Source organism: Myotis yumanensis, unplaced genomic scaffold (assembly GCF_028538775.1).
Source record: "Myotis yumanensis isolate MYYU_CA2020_CCGP unplaced genomic scaffold, mMyoYum1.0.hap1 SCAF_2, whole genome shotgun sequence".
Classification (NCBI taxonomy): Eukaryota; Metazoa; Chordata; class Mammalia; order Chiroptera; family Vespertilionidae; genus Myotis; species Myotis yumanensis.
In genome coordinates this window covers 84593942-84610569 of record NW_027223753.1, presented here as the reverse complement: position 1 = coordinate 84610569, position 16628 = coordinate 84593942, and the positions used below count along the sequence as shown (strand labels likewise).

General features: G+C 45.8%; 1 protein-coding gene across 1 annotated transcript in view; it reads right to left on the bottom strand.

The window, feature by feature from the left end:
- Window positions 1-16628, bottom strand: part of ADTRP (androgen dependent TFPI regulating protein) — an 87598-nt gene that overhangs the window by 59050 nt on the left and 11920 nt on the right. The window contains exon 2 of the mRNA XM_070405729.1: window positions 8215-8462. Coding sequence (XP_070261830.1) covers window positions 8215-8367 — 153 coding nt within the window. The 5' untranslated portion in view covers window positions 8368-8462. The remainder of the gene's footprint in view (window positions 1-8214; window positions 8463-16628) is intronic.

Below are 16628 nucleotides of genomic sequence, written 5' to 3'. Positions count from 1 at the left end.
TTGAAATTGTGTTAGACATAATCCAGGCAGGCTCTATATTAATATGTTCTTATTAGGAAGAAGAAGAAATAAATAGAGCAGGAGGAAGAGGAGAAGAAGGAGTTGGAGGAGGAGGAGAAGGAGAAGGAGAAGGAGAAGGAGAAGGAGAAGGAGAAGGAGAAGGAGAAGGAGAAGGAGAAGGAGAAGGAGAGGGAGGAACCTTTCCGTATGTTTACTCTTTTACATTATGTAGGTCAGGTTCCTTGGGAAACACAACCTGAGACTCTAAGGTCAGCCTGCCGAGTGTTCATTGAGGGTGCTCATAGACCTTCTATGAGAGTGAGGGAAGGAAGTAGGGAACAGGACTGAGCAGCAAGAAAAGCTAAGAGGCAACATGGCTGCACGGAATCAGCTAATCCCTGAAGGAGCCCTGGAGCTGAAGTGGCCCTTCAGAATTGTCCTGGAGCCTTTGTACCCCAAATCAACCAGTCATTGGATACAGCAACCCCAGGGAGGTTCCTGAGCCTTGGTCCCTAGGCAGCTCCTTCAGCTGAGCTCAGGTCTGGGACAGGCACTCAGCTGTGAGTCATCAGCAGCCAACACTTCTCCCAAGAGCTGGGGGATGAGTACCTCTCTGCTGGCAAGGTGGGGGATCTGAGTAACACCCCTCAGTATCCACTACATATAAGGAAACTAAGGCACAGAGAAGTTAGGTAACTCACTTAAGATCCCACAACAAATAAATGGCAGAGCCAGCAATCACACCCAGGCAGGCTGACTCCAAAAACTAAGCCTCACTCATCTCTAAACTGTGTGTAGAGAATCTACCAAAATGCTGTCATGGTTGCTCAATTAATTACATCTCTTTTCTTTTGGATGTTAGTGGTAACTATTCCCTTCTATCAGCCCTCATCCTTTGCAGCTTCCTCAGAGCTAAGAACAGCAGCCTTAGTATTTTTGTTAAATACACAGTTAAGTCTATTTTTGTAAAATACACAGTTAAGTGTATTTTTGATGGTTGAATTGAAGAGTTCCACAGATTAATACATTAACCTGATGATAGACATTAAAGGTTGGCCCCAAGTATTGAACTGAGTTCTGTAACATAAAGGATCCTTGTCTTCTCACTGTTTGTGGGCTGCCTTGGAGTCTGGGCCAATGGAGTATCCTCAAGGACCTCTGTTCCCCAAGCCCTGCTTTGCTATCCCTGGGGACCTATGTGATGAGGTCACTGTAGTCATCTGAGAGCTCGAGGAGAATGAGGTCAGAGCTGCCTGAGGCTTGGGCTAATTAATGAAGAGGGGAGGGAAAGGTCGTGTCTCTGTTGAAGTGGGGTGGGAGAAACGGTGGGGTCCAACCAGAATCGCCCCTGGACAGCCCAGTTACATGGCAACACCCCTAACAATGTTTCAGAAGGACTATTATTTTCAAAAAGAGGAAAACCCAGAAAACGGGGTAAACTCTGCAAGCCAAATTATAGCTAAAGAGTGCCCTCCATCCCACAACTCCTCAGCTTGCCTTCCCTGGGGTCAGAGACAGTCAATGGGTTGAAGTGGAGTAGATGGCGAGGAGGGGCACATCGGTGGTGGAAGACTGAGGCGCTGGAAGCCTGAGCTGACATGAGCACCCTGAGGATGTCCACAGCACAGCTTTGTTTCCACGCCCAGCTTTGGGAACTTCCCCATTTAGCACCAGTCATTGCTGCCTGCTTGAGCCTGCAAACTCAGCCTCCAGGACTGTCCCAGGGCTGAGGGCCTCCACCTCAGCAGCTGCAGCAGGGAAAGCAGTGGCTCCCTGGGGAGCCGGAGCCTGCAGCCTGCAGAAAGAGGTACTGAGCAATGAGGAGTGACCCTTGCCTAGAAACATGACCCACCCAACATAGTCAGTGAGGAGACCCATGTTTCACTAAATCACCCTTCCCTCTGTTGCACCACTACTCAAAGATGAGATGACTAGAAGCTCACCACCACCCTCCCATCTTCTCTCTCCCTCACCCACTGCTTACACCATTCTGAGTGCTTTCCACATGCCATCTTATTTATCCCTCATGGTCACTCTGTGATTATGAATTATTTTTATTTCTATTTGACAGATTTGGAAATGAAGATATAAAGAAATACCTAGCTCAGGGTCACAGAGCTAGTAGGTGGTGAAACTGAAGTACATCCCAGAGAGCTCATGACCTAAAACTCCGCTTGTAACCATGAGGCAACACTGCCTCTACCTCCCAAGAGAGAATTGGCTGCCTCTTCCCAGGAGTCACTTTACTCCCTCATTAGGCAGAAACGCAAGTCTCCCCTCTCCTTTCTTTACTCTCCTTAGGCACTAGCCATGAACTGGTCACCATGACCAATTCTCAGTGGCACCCCTCACACCTCAACTTACCCCTGTGCCTGCCACCAATCCTGTTTCTTCCCTTTGAGTCCCCTGGGATAGCTCCACGAGGAAACCGGAAACACTCGGAATGCTGACTTCCACTATGGTGGACTTTGCTCTTAAAACCGGGCATACCTGCCCTAGCCAGTTTGGCTCAATGCATAGAATGTTGGCCTGCAGACCGAAGGGTCCCTGGTTTGATTCTGGTCAAGGGCAGGTACCCCGGTTGCAGGCTCTTCCCACGACCGGGCCCTGGTATTGGTGCGTGCTGGAGGCAACCAATCAATGTGTTTATCTCACATTGATATTTCCCTCTGTTTTTCCCTCTCTCTTCCACTCTCTCTAAAAGTCAATGGAAAAATATCCTAGGATGAGGATTTAAAAAAAGGGGGGGGGGCATAACTGATATTCAGCCAACTAGAAAGTAAAGCTGTTTAGAGGGGAGGGATGTAGATTTCCTGGAAAGCAGGATGGGGTACAGACTTCCACAAGCTTACAAAAAATAAACTTTAAAATGTTATAGGAAGCTATGAGAACTCTATAACTTTATAAGCAAAACCATTAACTAATTAATCATTAGTTAACACTAATTAACTAATTAACTAATTAATCATTAGTTAATCTTTAGGAAACACAACCACAAGACCTCAAGAGCTAGAAATTTTAAGGCTTAAGATTTTACCTTAAGTAACATATTTGAAATCCATCCTTAAATTGATTCTCTGAAACACATTCAACCCATCTTCACCAACTGAAAAACTTCGCATTGTCACACTTTCAAGATGACACGTAATAGAGCTCAGAAGGAAAATAGCCATAGGTGAGCCTCTCTGCTCATTTCAAGGGCCAGAAGGTGTCAGAAGAGACTAATTGTTCAGGAATGCAGACAAGGCTAAGGTCAAATTCAGTCAGCATATCAAGTCACCCAGCTTTTATTATGGAGGTACTCTGTGCCAGCCATTATAGCAAATGCAACTTAGAATCATAGACTGTTAAGACTGGCAAGGACCTAGGGGACAAAATTTCTGTTATGGAGCTACTTACAATTTGATTGGAATATTAAGACTCACATATGGGTGGAAATTAGAAAACAATACTAAACATAAATAAGCAGACAGTGAGAGATGCTGTAAAAACTTAGGAGAAGTAAAAACAAATTGGGACTGGAGTTGGTCAGTAGAGATTTTAAAGAGAATATGGGATTTCAGGTGACCTATGAAAGTAACAAAGTGGAGAGGTAGGTAGGCCTTTCATTGAAGGATAGTGTGAACATGGGTAGAGTAATGATAGCAAGAAGTCTGGGAACCAACCTTGGAGAAGACATGGGCATTCCTGAAGAAGAGAGCAGCCTTCCTTGCAGTGGGAGAAGTGGGGAAGGGGGGGTGGGGAGGCTGAAGGCTGGGTAGTGAACTTTTATTATTTTATTTTAATTATTTGGCGAGGAAGAGGTAGTGAGCTTTTTTAAAAATATATTTTATTGATTTTTTACAGAAAGGAAGGGAGAGGGATAGAGAGTTAGAAACATCGATGAGAGAGAAACATCGATCAGCTGCCTCCTGCACACTCCCCACTGGGGATGTGCCCGAAACCAAGGTACATGCCCTTGTCTGGATTCGAACCCGGGAGCCTTGAGTCCACAGGCTGATCCTCTATCCACTGAGCCAAACCGGTTAGGGCAAGGTAGTGAGCTTTTAATGCAGGAATTTGAAATTGGTTTCATAAGGTCTAAGGGAGCTACTATAGTTTCTTAAGTAGTAGACCACACTTCTTAAGCAGGCTTATGTTTAAAACAAAACAAACAAACAAACAAACAAAACAAAAAATCACAAAAACAGCACTTTAGAAAGATTAATCTGGAATCTGAATGGTAGATGGATGGATTGATAACGGGAGGACAATCAGATGATCTGGTCACCCAGATAATAAGAGCCTATCATGAGAGAGATAGAAAGACTGGGGAAAATGGAAAACATAGGATTCAGTGTTAGGAAAGCAAAAAGGGGATTAACATTAGGAAAAAAACCATGTCTGACAAAATAAGTGTGGTGTCTTTTTTTCCATTTTAGAAATGTGGGGTCTCTGGGGCATGAAACCAATGTAGAATTAAGAAGTCAGGGAGCTGTTTTGTGGGAGTAGGTGATAAATCTGTTCTTAGCCATGCCTAGCGTGAGGTGAGACACTGGAAATTGAATTTGAGTAGACTATTAATTCTGGCTACATACACACCTCTGTTTAGGTTGACCATCCTATCCTATCTAATAAAAGAGAAACATGGTAATTAGCGTATGACTGCTACCCTCCCCATTGGCTAATCAGGGCGATATACAAATTAACTGCCAGACAAGATGGCGGTTAACGGCCAACAAAGATGGCGGCTAATTTGCATATGTAGGCACAATGCTGGGAGGTGAAAGGGAAAGGACGGAAGAAGCCCCCTGTCACTGACGGTGATCGGAAACCCAGGGGGGAGCTAAGAGCTGGGGGCAGGGCAAAGGCGGCCCTGGGGGCTGCCTTTGCCCTGCCTCCCAGCTATGATCAGAGAACCAGGCGCCTTTGCCTCCCTGGCCAGTGATAGCGGGAAGCAGGGGTGGAGCCAGCAATGGGAGCTGGGCAGGGACGGAGCCGGCAGTCTGGGGAGCTAGGGATCCCTTGCCCAGGCCTAAAGCCTTGGCCAAAGACGTTAGGCCTGGGCAGGGGTGGAGCCTGCAATCATGGGGAGCTGGGGTCCCCTACACAGACCTAACGCCTTGGCCAGAGGCGTTAGGCCTGGGCAGGGGCGGAACCAGCCATCGCAGGGAGCAGGGGTGGAATCAGCGATCCTGGGCAGCTGGGGGTCCCCTGCCCAGGCCTAAGGCCTTGGCCAGAGGCGTTAGGTCTAGGCAGGGGCAGAGTGGGAGATCGTGGGGAGCTGGGGGTCTCCTGCCCAGGACTAATGCCTCCACCAGAGGCCTTAGGTCTTGGCAGGGGCAGTTCCAGAGATCATGGGTAGCAGGGGTGGAGCCGGGAATGGTGGGAGCTGGGGGTCCCCTGCCCAGGCCTGACACCTCTGCTGGAGGCATCAGGCCTAGGCAAGGGGCTGATCCGGTGATCGGCAATAGGAGGGTGATGAGGGTCAACTCCTCTGGCCGAGGCATCAGGCCTGGGCAGGGGGTGGAGCCAGCAATCGGAGGGGGCTGGGGGTTCCCTGCCCAGGCCCGATCCCTGGGCCAGAGGCATCAGGCCTGGGTGGGGGGCGGAGCTGGTGATTGGGGGGATATGAGGGTCCCCTTGCCCAGGCCTGAAGCCTGGGTCAGAGGCGTCAGGCTTGGGCAGGGGGTGGAGCAAGCGATTAGAGGGAGATGGGGGTCCCCTGCCCAGGCATGATTCCTGGGCCAGAGGCATCAGGCCTGGGCGGGGGTCAGAGCCAGTGATCAGGGGGAGATGGGGGTCCCCTGTCCAAGCCTGACACCTCTGGCAGAGGCGTCAGGCCTGGGCAAGGGGCTGATCAGGCGATCGGAGGGTGATGGGGATCGACACCTCTGGCCGAGACATCAGGCCTGGGCGAGGGCGGAGCCGGTGATCGAGGGGAGAGGGGGGTCCCCTGCCCAGGCCTGAATCCTGGGCCAGAGGTATCAGGCCTGGGCCAGGGGCGGAGCCAGCAATCGGAGGGGTCTGGGAGTCCCCTGCCCAGGCCTGACGCCTGGGCCAGAGGCATCAGGCCTGGGCCAGGGGCGGAGCCAGCAATCGGGGGGAAATGAGGGTCCCCTGCCCAGGCCTGACACTTCTGGCAGAGGCATCAGGCCTGGGCAGGGGGCCGATCCTGCGATTGGAAGGTGATGGGGGTCAACGCCGGAGGGCTCCCAGTATGTGAGAGGGGGCAGGCTGGGCTGAGGGACACTCCCCCCTCCCACCCAGTGCACGAACTTCCTGCACCGGGCCCCTAGTCTATACTAATAAAAAGGTAATATGCTAATTAGACCAGGAGACCTTCCAGACATCCTTCCGGACAAAGCCGTGGTGGTGGGGCCAAGGCAGAGGCGGTTAGGGGCGATCAGGCCAGGTGGGAGGGCAGTTGGGGGTGATCAAGCCGGCGGGGGCGGGGGGCAGCTGGGGGCAAACAGCCCGGCAGTTGGGGGCCATGAGGCCATCAGGGGAGGGCAGTCCGGCAGGCAGGGGCAGTTGGGTGTGAGCATGCCAGCAGGGGCGGGAAGTTGGGGGTGATAAGGCCAGCAGGGGGGGCAGTTGGGGATGATTAGGCTGGTGGGGGGAGGGAGCAGTGCGGGTGAGCAGGCCAGCTGGGAGGGGCAGTTGGGGGTGAGCAGGCCAGCAGAGGGGGTAGAATGGGGTGAACAGGCTGGCAGGGGGGGCCGTGGGGGCAAGAAGGACAGCGGGGAGGGCAGTTAGGGGCAAGCAGGCTGGCAGGGGGGGGAAGTTGGGGGTGATAGGCCGGCGGGGGGGGGGGGGGCAGTTGGGGGTGAGCAGGCCAGCAGGGAGGGGCAGTTGGGGGTGAGTAGGCTGGCAGGGGGGCAGTTGGGGGCAAGAAGGCCTGTGGGGGGGGCAGTTTAGGGCGAGCAGGCTGGCAGGCAGAGTCGTTAGGGGCAATTGGGCAGGTAGGCAGGTGAGCGGTTAGGAGCCAGCGGTCCCAGATTGCGAGAGGGATGTCTGACTGCTGATTTAGGCCCGATCCTGTGTCAGACATCCCCTGAGGGTTCCCAGATTGGAGAGGGTGCAGGCGGGCTGAGGGACACACACCCCCATGCACAAATTTTGTGCACCGGCCACTAGTGTTTAATATAAAGTCAACAAATACACAAAGCTGAGGTTTTTACTATATTATTCTAGCTCCATAAAAGCATTTCTTTTGTTGTTTTCTAGGATTGAAATAAACTGTCACCTTGATGTTTTCAAGAACACTGAAGCTGTGTTCAGGCCTCAGATTTTTCAGGCCAAAATCAAAGGCCAGCAATTGACCAGAGAAGAAGAAGAACCTTCAGGTTTGTTTGATTTGAACTTTCTGAATTTCCAATCCTCAGCATTTCAGAGTGTCACTGTTTCTGACCATGTGTAACCTCTGCTTAGGAGTATGATTCCAAAGGATTGGCATGTTTTGTCCAGTTTCTGAAATCAGATGTTGACATTGGCACTCTACATTTTAGTTAAAAATATCAAATATTAATTAGCATCCCCAAAGGATGTGCCAATTTTAGCTTTTAACTCTAAAAATATGTTTACATGTTCCCAAAATATTTTTTAAAAGTCTGCTTTTCTCCCATTCATTCACACGTCATTCATCAGAATGAGGTCAACAGGGCTAGAAAGTCAAGAAGGGATCAAGTCATATGATTGGTCTGTAAATAGTTGAAAATCTGTATTTGTTATTTGGTTGGGTGATTTTAACCTTTATGATAGAGCCTTGAGCCTATAAAAAATTGAAGTGGGATCTGAACATGGCAAAATGTGTTTGCTTTTCTCAGATAAATCTGTTAGTCTGCATGTGCTGTAAAATGGTATTTTCCTCCATTGAAAATTCCACTTCCTATGCAACATCTGCCATTCTGCCTTCCTCACAGACTTCCCCAAATAAAGTTCAAAATCCCTCTTGCATTTGTAGTCAATCTAGCCCCCCATTAGGGGTCAACTGAGAAGTGCCCCAAGAGAAGTCTTTTCAAAAAAGCATTTAACAATTAGCCAGCACAAAAATGTAGCTCTGGGTGACTTCTAAATTGAGTTTCTCAAAGCAAACTTAGGTAAAAGAGAAAGCCAAAACTCAAAAGCAATGAAGAAGGAAGAGAAATAATGGAATTTTGTATTTAATAAAATTTAAAGGTGATATACTTTACTATAGATAGATTGCTCCCTGAAATGGTCATATAGACTTACCAGATTAAGGAGTGTCAAGTATTTCCACTGTCCACCAGTTTGAAAGATTTTGGATATCTGCGTATTCCTTCCTTTTTGTGAGATGTGATAATTGAGAAAAATATACCAGCTCAAAACAAGGAAGTGATATACGCATGTAGAAGTCCTCATCATGGCTCACTCTGGCCGGGAAACTGTGAGTGTCTGAAGTGGCTTTCGTCTGTTGTCTTGTGTTGGGTAAGAGCTGAAATCCTGCAGCAGGCGGGAAGCTGTAAAACACACCCCTCCGGTTGAGAGTTCCAACAAGATTGAATTTTGCCTCCTGCATAAGCTCCCTCCTGATAAACTTTGTGACAGGATTTTTGTTTATTTTCAGATGTCCTGGTTAGATAACAGGTAGTGTGCAGATTTGCATACAGGCAAGGATCAACGCAAGAGCTGCACTTTGCTCTAGCAGGCCGAGGTGGGGCGTGGTTAAGAGACCTTAGTGAGAATTACCACTAAACTGATGAAATCCTGTCATGGTTGCATTCTCTCTTTTTTCCTTTTCATTTGAGCAGAACAAGGAAGTTGCAATAATATCTTCTGAGGGGCAGGTTGGTAAACCAGGAGGGAGAGATTGTGGGCGTGTTTAGGACATGGAGGGAGGTAAGTAAGAAGGGAAAAGGTATTGTAATCTTGCTGCTGAGGTCTCTGAGGCCCCATGAAATCTGAAACAACACTTGGACCTCCAGAGAGCAGTTCTAAGGGTTTTTTGTTTTTGTTTTTTAATTTTGTATCTACTCCCTGGAGAACCGAGGGTTACCCAAGGCTGTCCCGGACACTTTTATTTGCATAGGTTTTTCTCTACCCTGGGAGGACAGAAGCAGAACAAGTCATCTGTGGCTAAAGAAGCATAAATAAGCAGAAGTGTGTGGCCATGACCCCATCATACCTGAGTTTAGACATTTCCTTGGGGAGAATGAGAATATGCTCATGCTGGGCAGTCTGAAGAACTAAATCCTGCCTCGAGCTGGATGGAAGGGACCTGAGAGAGAGCTGAAAGTGTCATACCTTGTGCCGTCACCAGCTTGTTTCCCTGAGCAACTCACTAAGAGGGTTCTGAGCAAATCCCTCAGGGAAATGCTCTCAACGTAGTTGTGTAAGTATGTAGTTGGTGCTGTTCAATAATTTAACCAGGCTTTACAAGTACTGGGAGAAAGAGCTTCAGGCATGCCCTAGCTGCTTTGGCTCAATGGATAGAGTGTCAGCCTGCAGACTGAAGGTCTCAGGTTTGATTCCGGTCAAGGGCACATATTAGAGTTGTGGGCTCAATTCCCAGTAGAGGGTGTGCAGGAGGCAGCCAATCAATGATTGTCTCTCATCATTGGTGTTTCTATCTCTCTCTTCCTCTCTGAAATCAATAAAAAAATATATTTTTTTTAAAAGGAACTTCAGACTGTACATGTAGGACAAAACCAAACAAAGCTACCATCCAAGAGTCAGTCATAGGATCCCAAATCTTAGACACTGCATATGGGTGTAAAGCAAATCTGAACTAGCAATAAAGGGTCTGCACTGTAAACATTCCCAAAGAAGAGGTGATCTGGGAAATGGGTGACATAAAACTGTACACAATTCCATGGCCTAGGTTAAAATTACAAATAACAACGATGACCAGATTGGTGAGACGAGGTGTTTTCCCCGGTCGTGTCTCTCAACGCCAAAGAATGAGCTTCTAGGACCAGAAGATTTAAGCAAAGTGTGGAAAATGTATTACAAGCAGATTCAGACTCCCCGCAAGGAGAGGGGGACCCAAGAATGGGCTGCCCGTTAAAGCCTTGTAGTCCAGGGGTATATATTTGCTACAAGCCTGTTCTATGTCTACTTGTGTCATCACCTGATTGATTCCCTCCATTGTTTTTGCCCAGCAGTGGACCTAAACTTTCCCTGTTTCTATGTGTTGTTAGTATGTTCCTATCCTAAACTTTTTCTGTTTCTATGTGTTTGTACATCTTGTTTACTGCAGGCCCTCTCTTGGTTTCCCATGCCTCCCGCTTTGAGTCCAGAAGCATTTTATTATTTCTGCTTGGTTGGTTCCTGTGGTTAGGCTGCTCAAACTGCCGTGTCTGCTGCCCCTGCCTATGTTCCACCCGTCTTTGTTTTCCACTGCACCCCTGTCTTATCTGCCTGCACTTCAAGTTAACCCTCTCAACAATAGCATCTAATAATTTTCCAGTACTTAATACATGACAGGCATTGTTCCAAGTGCTTTACACACGCGTTAACTCATTTACCCTCTAAACACGACTATAAATTAAGTACTATTATTGTTATCGGTGAGACAAGGAACCCTCAGTTCCTGATTTCTTGAGGGAAATATTTCAATCAAGAGACAAAGTGTAGAAAAGCAAGCAAGAATTTATTGACCGCAGCAAAAATGTACTTAGGATAGTGAAACAAGGAAGGGCATAGAAGCAAGAGGAGAGCCGAGGCTGGGCTGCCTTACCTCACTGGAAAGTGAGGGAATAGGGGGCCTTGGAGACAGGTCCAGGGGGTGAGTCCGGGACCAGCTGCTGCTGCCCATTGCTCCCCTGGTTGCAAGTCTCATGGGGTCCCTTAGAGGCTGGGGATGCAGGCCGTGGGGAAAGGACAGAATGAAGGGGATGGAATGGGAGTGCTCCCAGGAGAAAGAGCGAGAGAACACCTTGGGACCTTCATTTTCAGGGGTGTTAAAGATCGGGTGTTTAGGGCAGATCTAAAGGGTGAATCAGTAGAATATTCATCAGCTTTATGCTGATGTACCAAAATGAGATTTATTTTCTTAATTTATCTGTCCTTGGGTGTGGTTGGCAAATGGCACCTTATTGAATTTCTGTTATTTGTCTCTCTTTGTGTTTAGCTATTTACGCTCTGGTTGGGGAAGAGAAATGCAAACCATTTACTCTCAAGTGCCCTTGGTTTAGGGAAGATAGGATTTACTAGGGGACTACAAAATGCTGTTTAACTCTCTGTCTTACTTTTCCTATTCTGCTTGTCCTGGAATTTTCCTAGTTTCTTACTATTCTAGAACAATTATGATCCTCATTTTCAGATGGGAACTTGAAGCCCAGGCGCTAAAATAGAGCATGCAGAAACTTAAGAGGCAGAGCTGCAATCTGCACTTCAACGGGGGTGTCTGACCCTAAAGAAACAATGTTTGCTGTGCACACCCTCAGGCTTCCTTTGCATTTATCCACTCTCTGCTTACCCCTTAAATTCTCTTCCTCTCCCATCAGAAAATTCTCTGTAACATGTTTTGTAACTTGGTGCACATATGAATTGTTGTGCTACGTCTCCCAGGGCATTATCATGGTAAATACTACTGTAGATGTAGGGATTTTACTCCTTCATACAAACATCTCAAGTATAAGTCTGCAGATGGGTAAGGATTTGAGGCACAAGTAGGAAAAGAGGAAAAGACCCAAATCTCTGAAATGTGTCTGTTCAAACCTGGAGACTGACCTTTTCACATCTGGAATTTTTTTCCTGCATTAGCCTCAGTGCCCACAGATGAGGCCTTTCATAAATATTGATAAAATTATTTAAATTTATTTGTAAGAAGTTTGGCATTTAACATTGAAATTCAATTTTTAGCATTTTAATAAATGATGTAACATAATATAAACAGTCATGCACTGCTTAACAATGGAATACATTCTGAAAAATGTGCCAGCAATTTCGTTGTTGTGCCAACAGCAGAGTGCACTTAACACAAATCTAGATGATATAGCCTACTACACACCGAGGCTTTACAGTACAGCCTATTTCTCCGTAAGGGAGGAAAAATAATTTTCCCTTCTGGGTTCTGGGTTAAGTTATCCTTGAAATAAAACACAGGTTAACGGGAGAAAAAAACGAAAGTCTAATAGCACGTATAACATAATATTTATGTCCTGTAAACATGGAAAGACCCAGGAAAGCTGAGTAACTTGCCAAAATGACTAAAGCCAACACCTTAAATAACATCTCCAGCTGAAGACAAAAGATGCTGGGGGCGTAGGGGTCAGTGAAGGGAGGTTACCAGGAAAAGCACAGCAAGCAAGGGTAAGGTTGTTACACAGATTTAACTGGAAGTTGTCTTCTGCTTTGGTAAGAGTTTCTAGAGATAAGGTAATTCCTCTCTTATCTTACAAAGGGTAACCTCTATTCCATTTTCAGTTTCTCCCATGTCTGCTCTTTTTTTAAATTAACCAGCCTAAAATAATCTTTACGCCAAATAGACATATTTTGGGATGACGAATTCCATTCCCTTGCATCTCCTAAGATCCAAACCTGTACTGCATGTTACTATACTGGATACTGTAGGCAATTTGTATATTGCATTTCGGTGTGACTTTACGGTGTGCATTACGGCCATGACATTACTAGGTGATGAGAATTTTTCAGCTCCATTTTAATCCTATAGGACCACCATTGTATATGTAGTCTGCTGTTGACTGTCTGAACAAAAAGAGGACTATGTAATAAATCAGAGAAGCTCAGCAGTGGCCAAAAGTAACTTCACAGGGTGATCTGATTATAAATTCCTTCTTGGGCAGGTCATGGTTGACTATAACTTCCTTAGTAAGAGTTTTATTTTTGCCTCAAGCAGCCTTTCCATTGTTTTGTGCATCTAGGTTAACACACCTTTGAAATGTCAGAATAATCCTCTGGATTATTTTAGACCCCTGGAGGTTTAACCAGACTGAAGGGAGCACATGAGCTTGTTGCCTGTAAACATTCCTATTTACTGTGTTAAATATACTATACCCTCCAATGTAAAAGAAGTATGTGAAAAGGAAAATGGGGGAGTGGGGCTTGCAACCTAGCTCAGTATCTGGTTAAAACTGTAGTCTTACTTGCCCACTCTGACTGACTTGGGTGGAGCTGCAGAGCCTAACCCCAAGGCCGCGCCAAAACTGACTCAGGCTGAGCTGAGGGGCCCCTCAGGGGCCCACCACAGGAGGAGGTATATAGGTCAGAGCCTCCCCACCAGTTCAGTTCAGGCTTTGGATCCGAAACTCCCCTGGTCTAACAGATCTGCGAAATAAAGGTTAAACTTTCCTCCCACAGAGTGCTGGCTGATCGTTCTCCCGTGCATTCTGCCACAACAGTATGTGCCCTGACTGGGAATGGAACCCTCAACCTGTTGGTGTATGGGACGATGTTCCAACTGAGTCACCCAACCAAGGCTGGAAAACAATTTTTTTTAATTTCACAAATACTTATTGAGCAATGAAGGCTCTGGGGATTCCCTAGGGAATAAGAACTCCAATCCCCGCTCTCATGGAACTCATATTTTAACAGAAGATCTAGAAATTAAATAATAACACAATTGGGTATAATTCATAATTATAGTAGCTTTTGTGAAGGGTAAACACAGAGGACTTATTAAAGGGATAATATAGTACCAGACTTGGGGTAGACAGGAGGTCAGGGAAAAGCTGGCCCTGAGGAAGCCACATGTGAGCAGGACTGGTCCTCCCAACACTCCTAACATGCTCTGATTGTCCTTTTTTTTTCTTTTCTTTTTTACTAGCTCCTTACATGTTCTATTTCCCAGGGAGCTGGGCCAGCTACTGCCCATTTCACACAACATACTTATCCTGGTGATTTTGCCAACTATTAGCTTCTACCACTACTTTACAGTTTGTGACCACAAATTATATACCTCTGGTCCCAGCCTACTCCTCATCCCCATAAAACTTCAAACATACCCAACTACTTTTGGACATCTCCTGAATGTGCCGGTTATACCTCAAACTCAAGACGTCTAAAATGAACTCACTGCATTTCCCCAAACTTGGGCTTTTTATTCTCTGTCTTCTGAGAATGCCCTCATTAACCTCTTATCTTCCTTGCCTCCTCTCTCACCCCAATTCCAATTAACCACCAAATTTTGCCAAGTTCATCTCCCAAACAAGCTCAAATCAGTCCTCTTCTTTTCATCTCTTCTACAACTGTCCTAGTTCAACTTTTCTTTATTTCTTTCCAGTGCTACAGCAACTGTCTTCTAATTGGTTTTCCTGATTCCAGTCTTATTCCCCAACTCTGTTCTTCACAAGGCCAGGGAGAATTTTATCAGGAGTTCTAATCTTACCACATCCCTCCCCAGCTTAAGTCCCTTTACTGAATCAATAGCACCTGCAACATAACATCCAAGTTCCATAGCTTTTAATAAAACTTCCCACTTCCCTATGGCTTTGTTACTCTTCCCAGCCTCCTCTCACCTCACACTTGATGTTCCTCCAACACCACCAAATTGGCAGAGGTTTCTACCCACACCTCACTGTGTCATGTCCCAATGCCTTTATTCCCACTTTCTACTCTTCCTGATGCCTTCTTTCAACATAACTTTGACTGATTCTCTCATATCCATCCTCCAAAATGCAACTCAGCAGTTTTCTTCTCCAGGAACTCTTACATAAGCCTCTCCTCAACCAGGCCATATTAAATAACCCCTTCTAATCTTTCTTAATACCTTGCCCATATGTAAATTGCACGATAATTAATTAGTGTATTAGTCCACTTGGGGTGCTATAACAAAAATACCATACATTGGGTATGAAGAACAAAAACTTATTATTTCTCACAGTTCGGGAGGCTGGGAAGTCCAAGATCCAGGCACCAGCAGATTCGGTCTCTAGTGAGAGCTCACTTCTTTGACAGTTGTCTTCTCACTGTGTCCTTACATATCAGAAGGAGCTGAGGATCTCTTTGGCATTTCTTTTGTAAAGGCACTAATGCTATTCATGGGGGCTCCACCCTCATGATCTAATCATCTTTCAAAAGTCTAACCTCCTAATACCATTACTTTGGCAGTTATGATTTCAAGATATGAATTTTGGAGAAACAAAAACATCTAGTCTATAACAATTAGGAATTAATCTCTTAATGTGCCGTTATCTACCAGGGCTTAAAGTGGGTGTGTCTGGATTCCTAGAGCTTAGCATAGTGCTGGGCGCACAATAAGAAATTAATAAATATCTATTAAATAAATGAATATGTGCATATCAGGCATACTTGTCTATAGAGCCTTACTATAACGCCGGCTCATTCATGTAAAATCTACTATCCTCAAAATGTTTAGCTGCTGGGTTCTGGGAAGCAGGTAGAATACTAAGATGAGTAAGACATAGCCTAAACCCTGGAGGAACTCATAGTCAAATTGCAGAGACAGATACATAAACAAAAAATTACAGCACGATGTGATAAGTACTATAATAGAGGCATGTATAATGTACTAATGGAACCTAAATTATCCTGCACATTATTCTGTCATTCTGAATATACAGAAGTTTGAGTTAAAGATGAATGCATTGAGTAAATCATGGGAAACTTCAGACACCATGTAAGAAGAGAGGAGGATTAAAGTAATCCCTCTGAGCGAAGTGTTCATGGCCACTAGCAAACATAACACTTTTGACTGAGAGGGATTATAACTCATTCCTAGGCCAGTCACAGAGTGATGAGGTACCAAGAGCAGGGGATCAAACCTGGGCTGGAATCTACTGTGTAACCTTGGACTTGTCAACTATCAGCCTCACTGGGGTGTTAGTTTCCTCAAGTGAAATGGGGCCCAGGGATTCTGGAGTGCTGATTGTTTCCTGAAGCCAGGACCTCTAACCCTTGGGATTCCTATTATTCCTCATGCATGCAGTGCTGCTTGTATTTCCCTGGAGCCCCTACTGCCTCTGAGCCAATATCACCCTGTCTTCTAAAGCCCTCTCCCTGATAAAAGGTGGATGATGCTAGAAATAATTAAATATGTGTGTTGCCCCGTTGAAACCAAGGTGAAGGGAGACTGGGATCTTCCTTCCAGTGGACTTTGCATCGCTAGAAGTCCCTGTCCATTTGCTGTACATGCAGCTGAGAACTGAGGATGAAGCTCACCCATTATACCACATTGAAGAATATTTGTTTTTCCCAGAGGTCACTCTGAGTGACCTTCTTTTTAAAAACTAGAACATTTATTAAAGGCCCCCCATCTGAAGTCTGTTTGATGAGAACATGTTTTGGTTTTCAGTCACCGAACAAACCAACTCTGAAAGGCTCTGGAACCTTTTTTTTTTTTTTTTTCTGTGAGAACTTTCTTGGCCCACCACTTTACTTTGTCTGTTGCATTGGGAAACCTGATTCAGAACTGCCTTACTCCTTGATCTCTAGCTTTGCTTTTACAATGAAATGCAGTGTTCTGTGATCTTCTCAGATTCACTTAGATGTTCTCTGTTGATAGTTTTGAAGGTAGATTTTCAGTTGGGAGCCTAAAGAATGCTTCCTGTTTACAAGCATGAAATTGACTCACATTATTTTAAAAGTTTAGAGCAGTAAAGATCCATTTGAGGACAGTTGATTCAACGTTTTTATCTTTCAGGTGAGAAAATGAAAGCTCAGAGAGGTTAAGGGACTTTCTCAAAGTTTTACAACTATGGGGG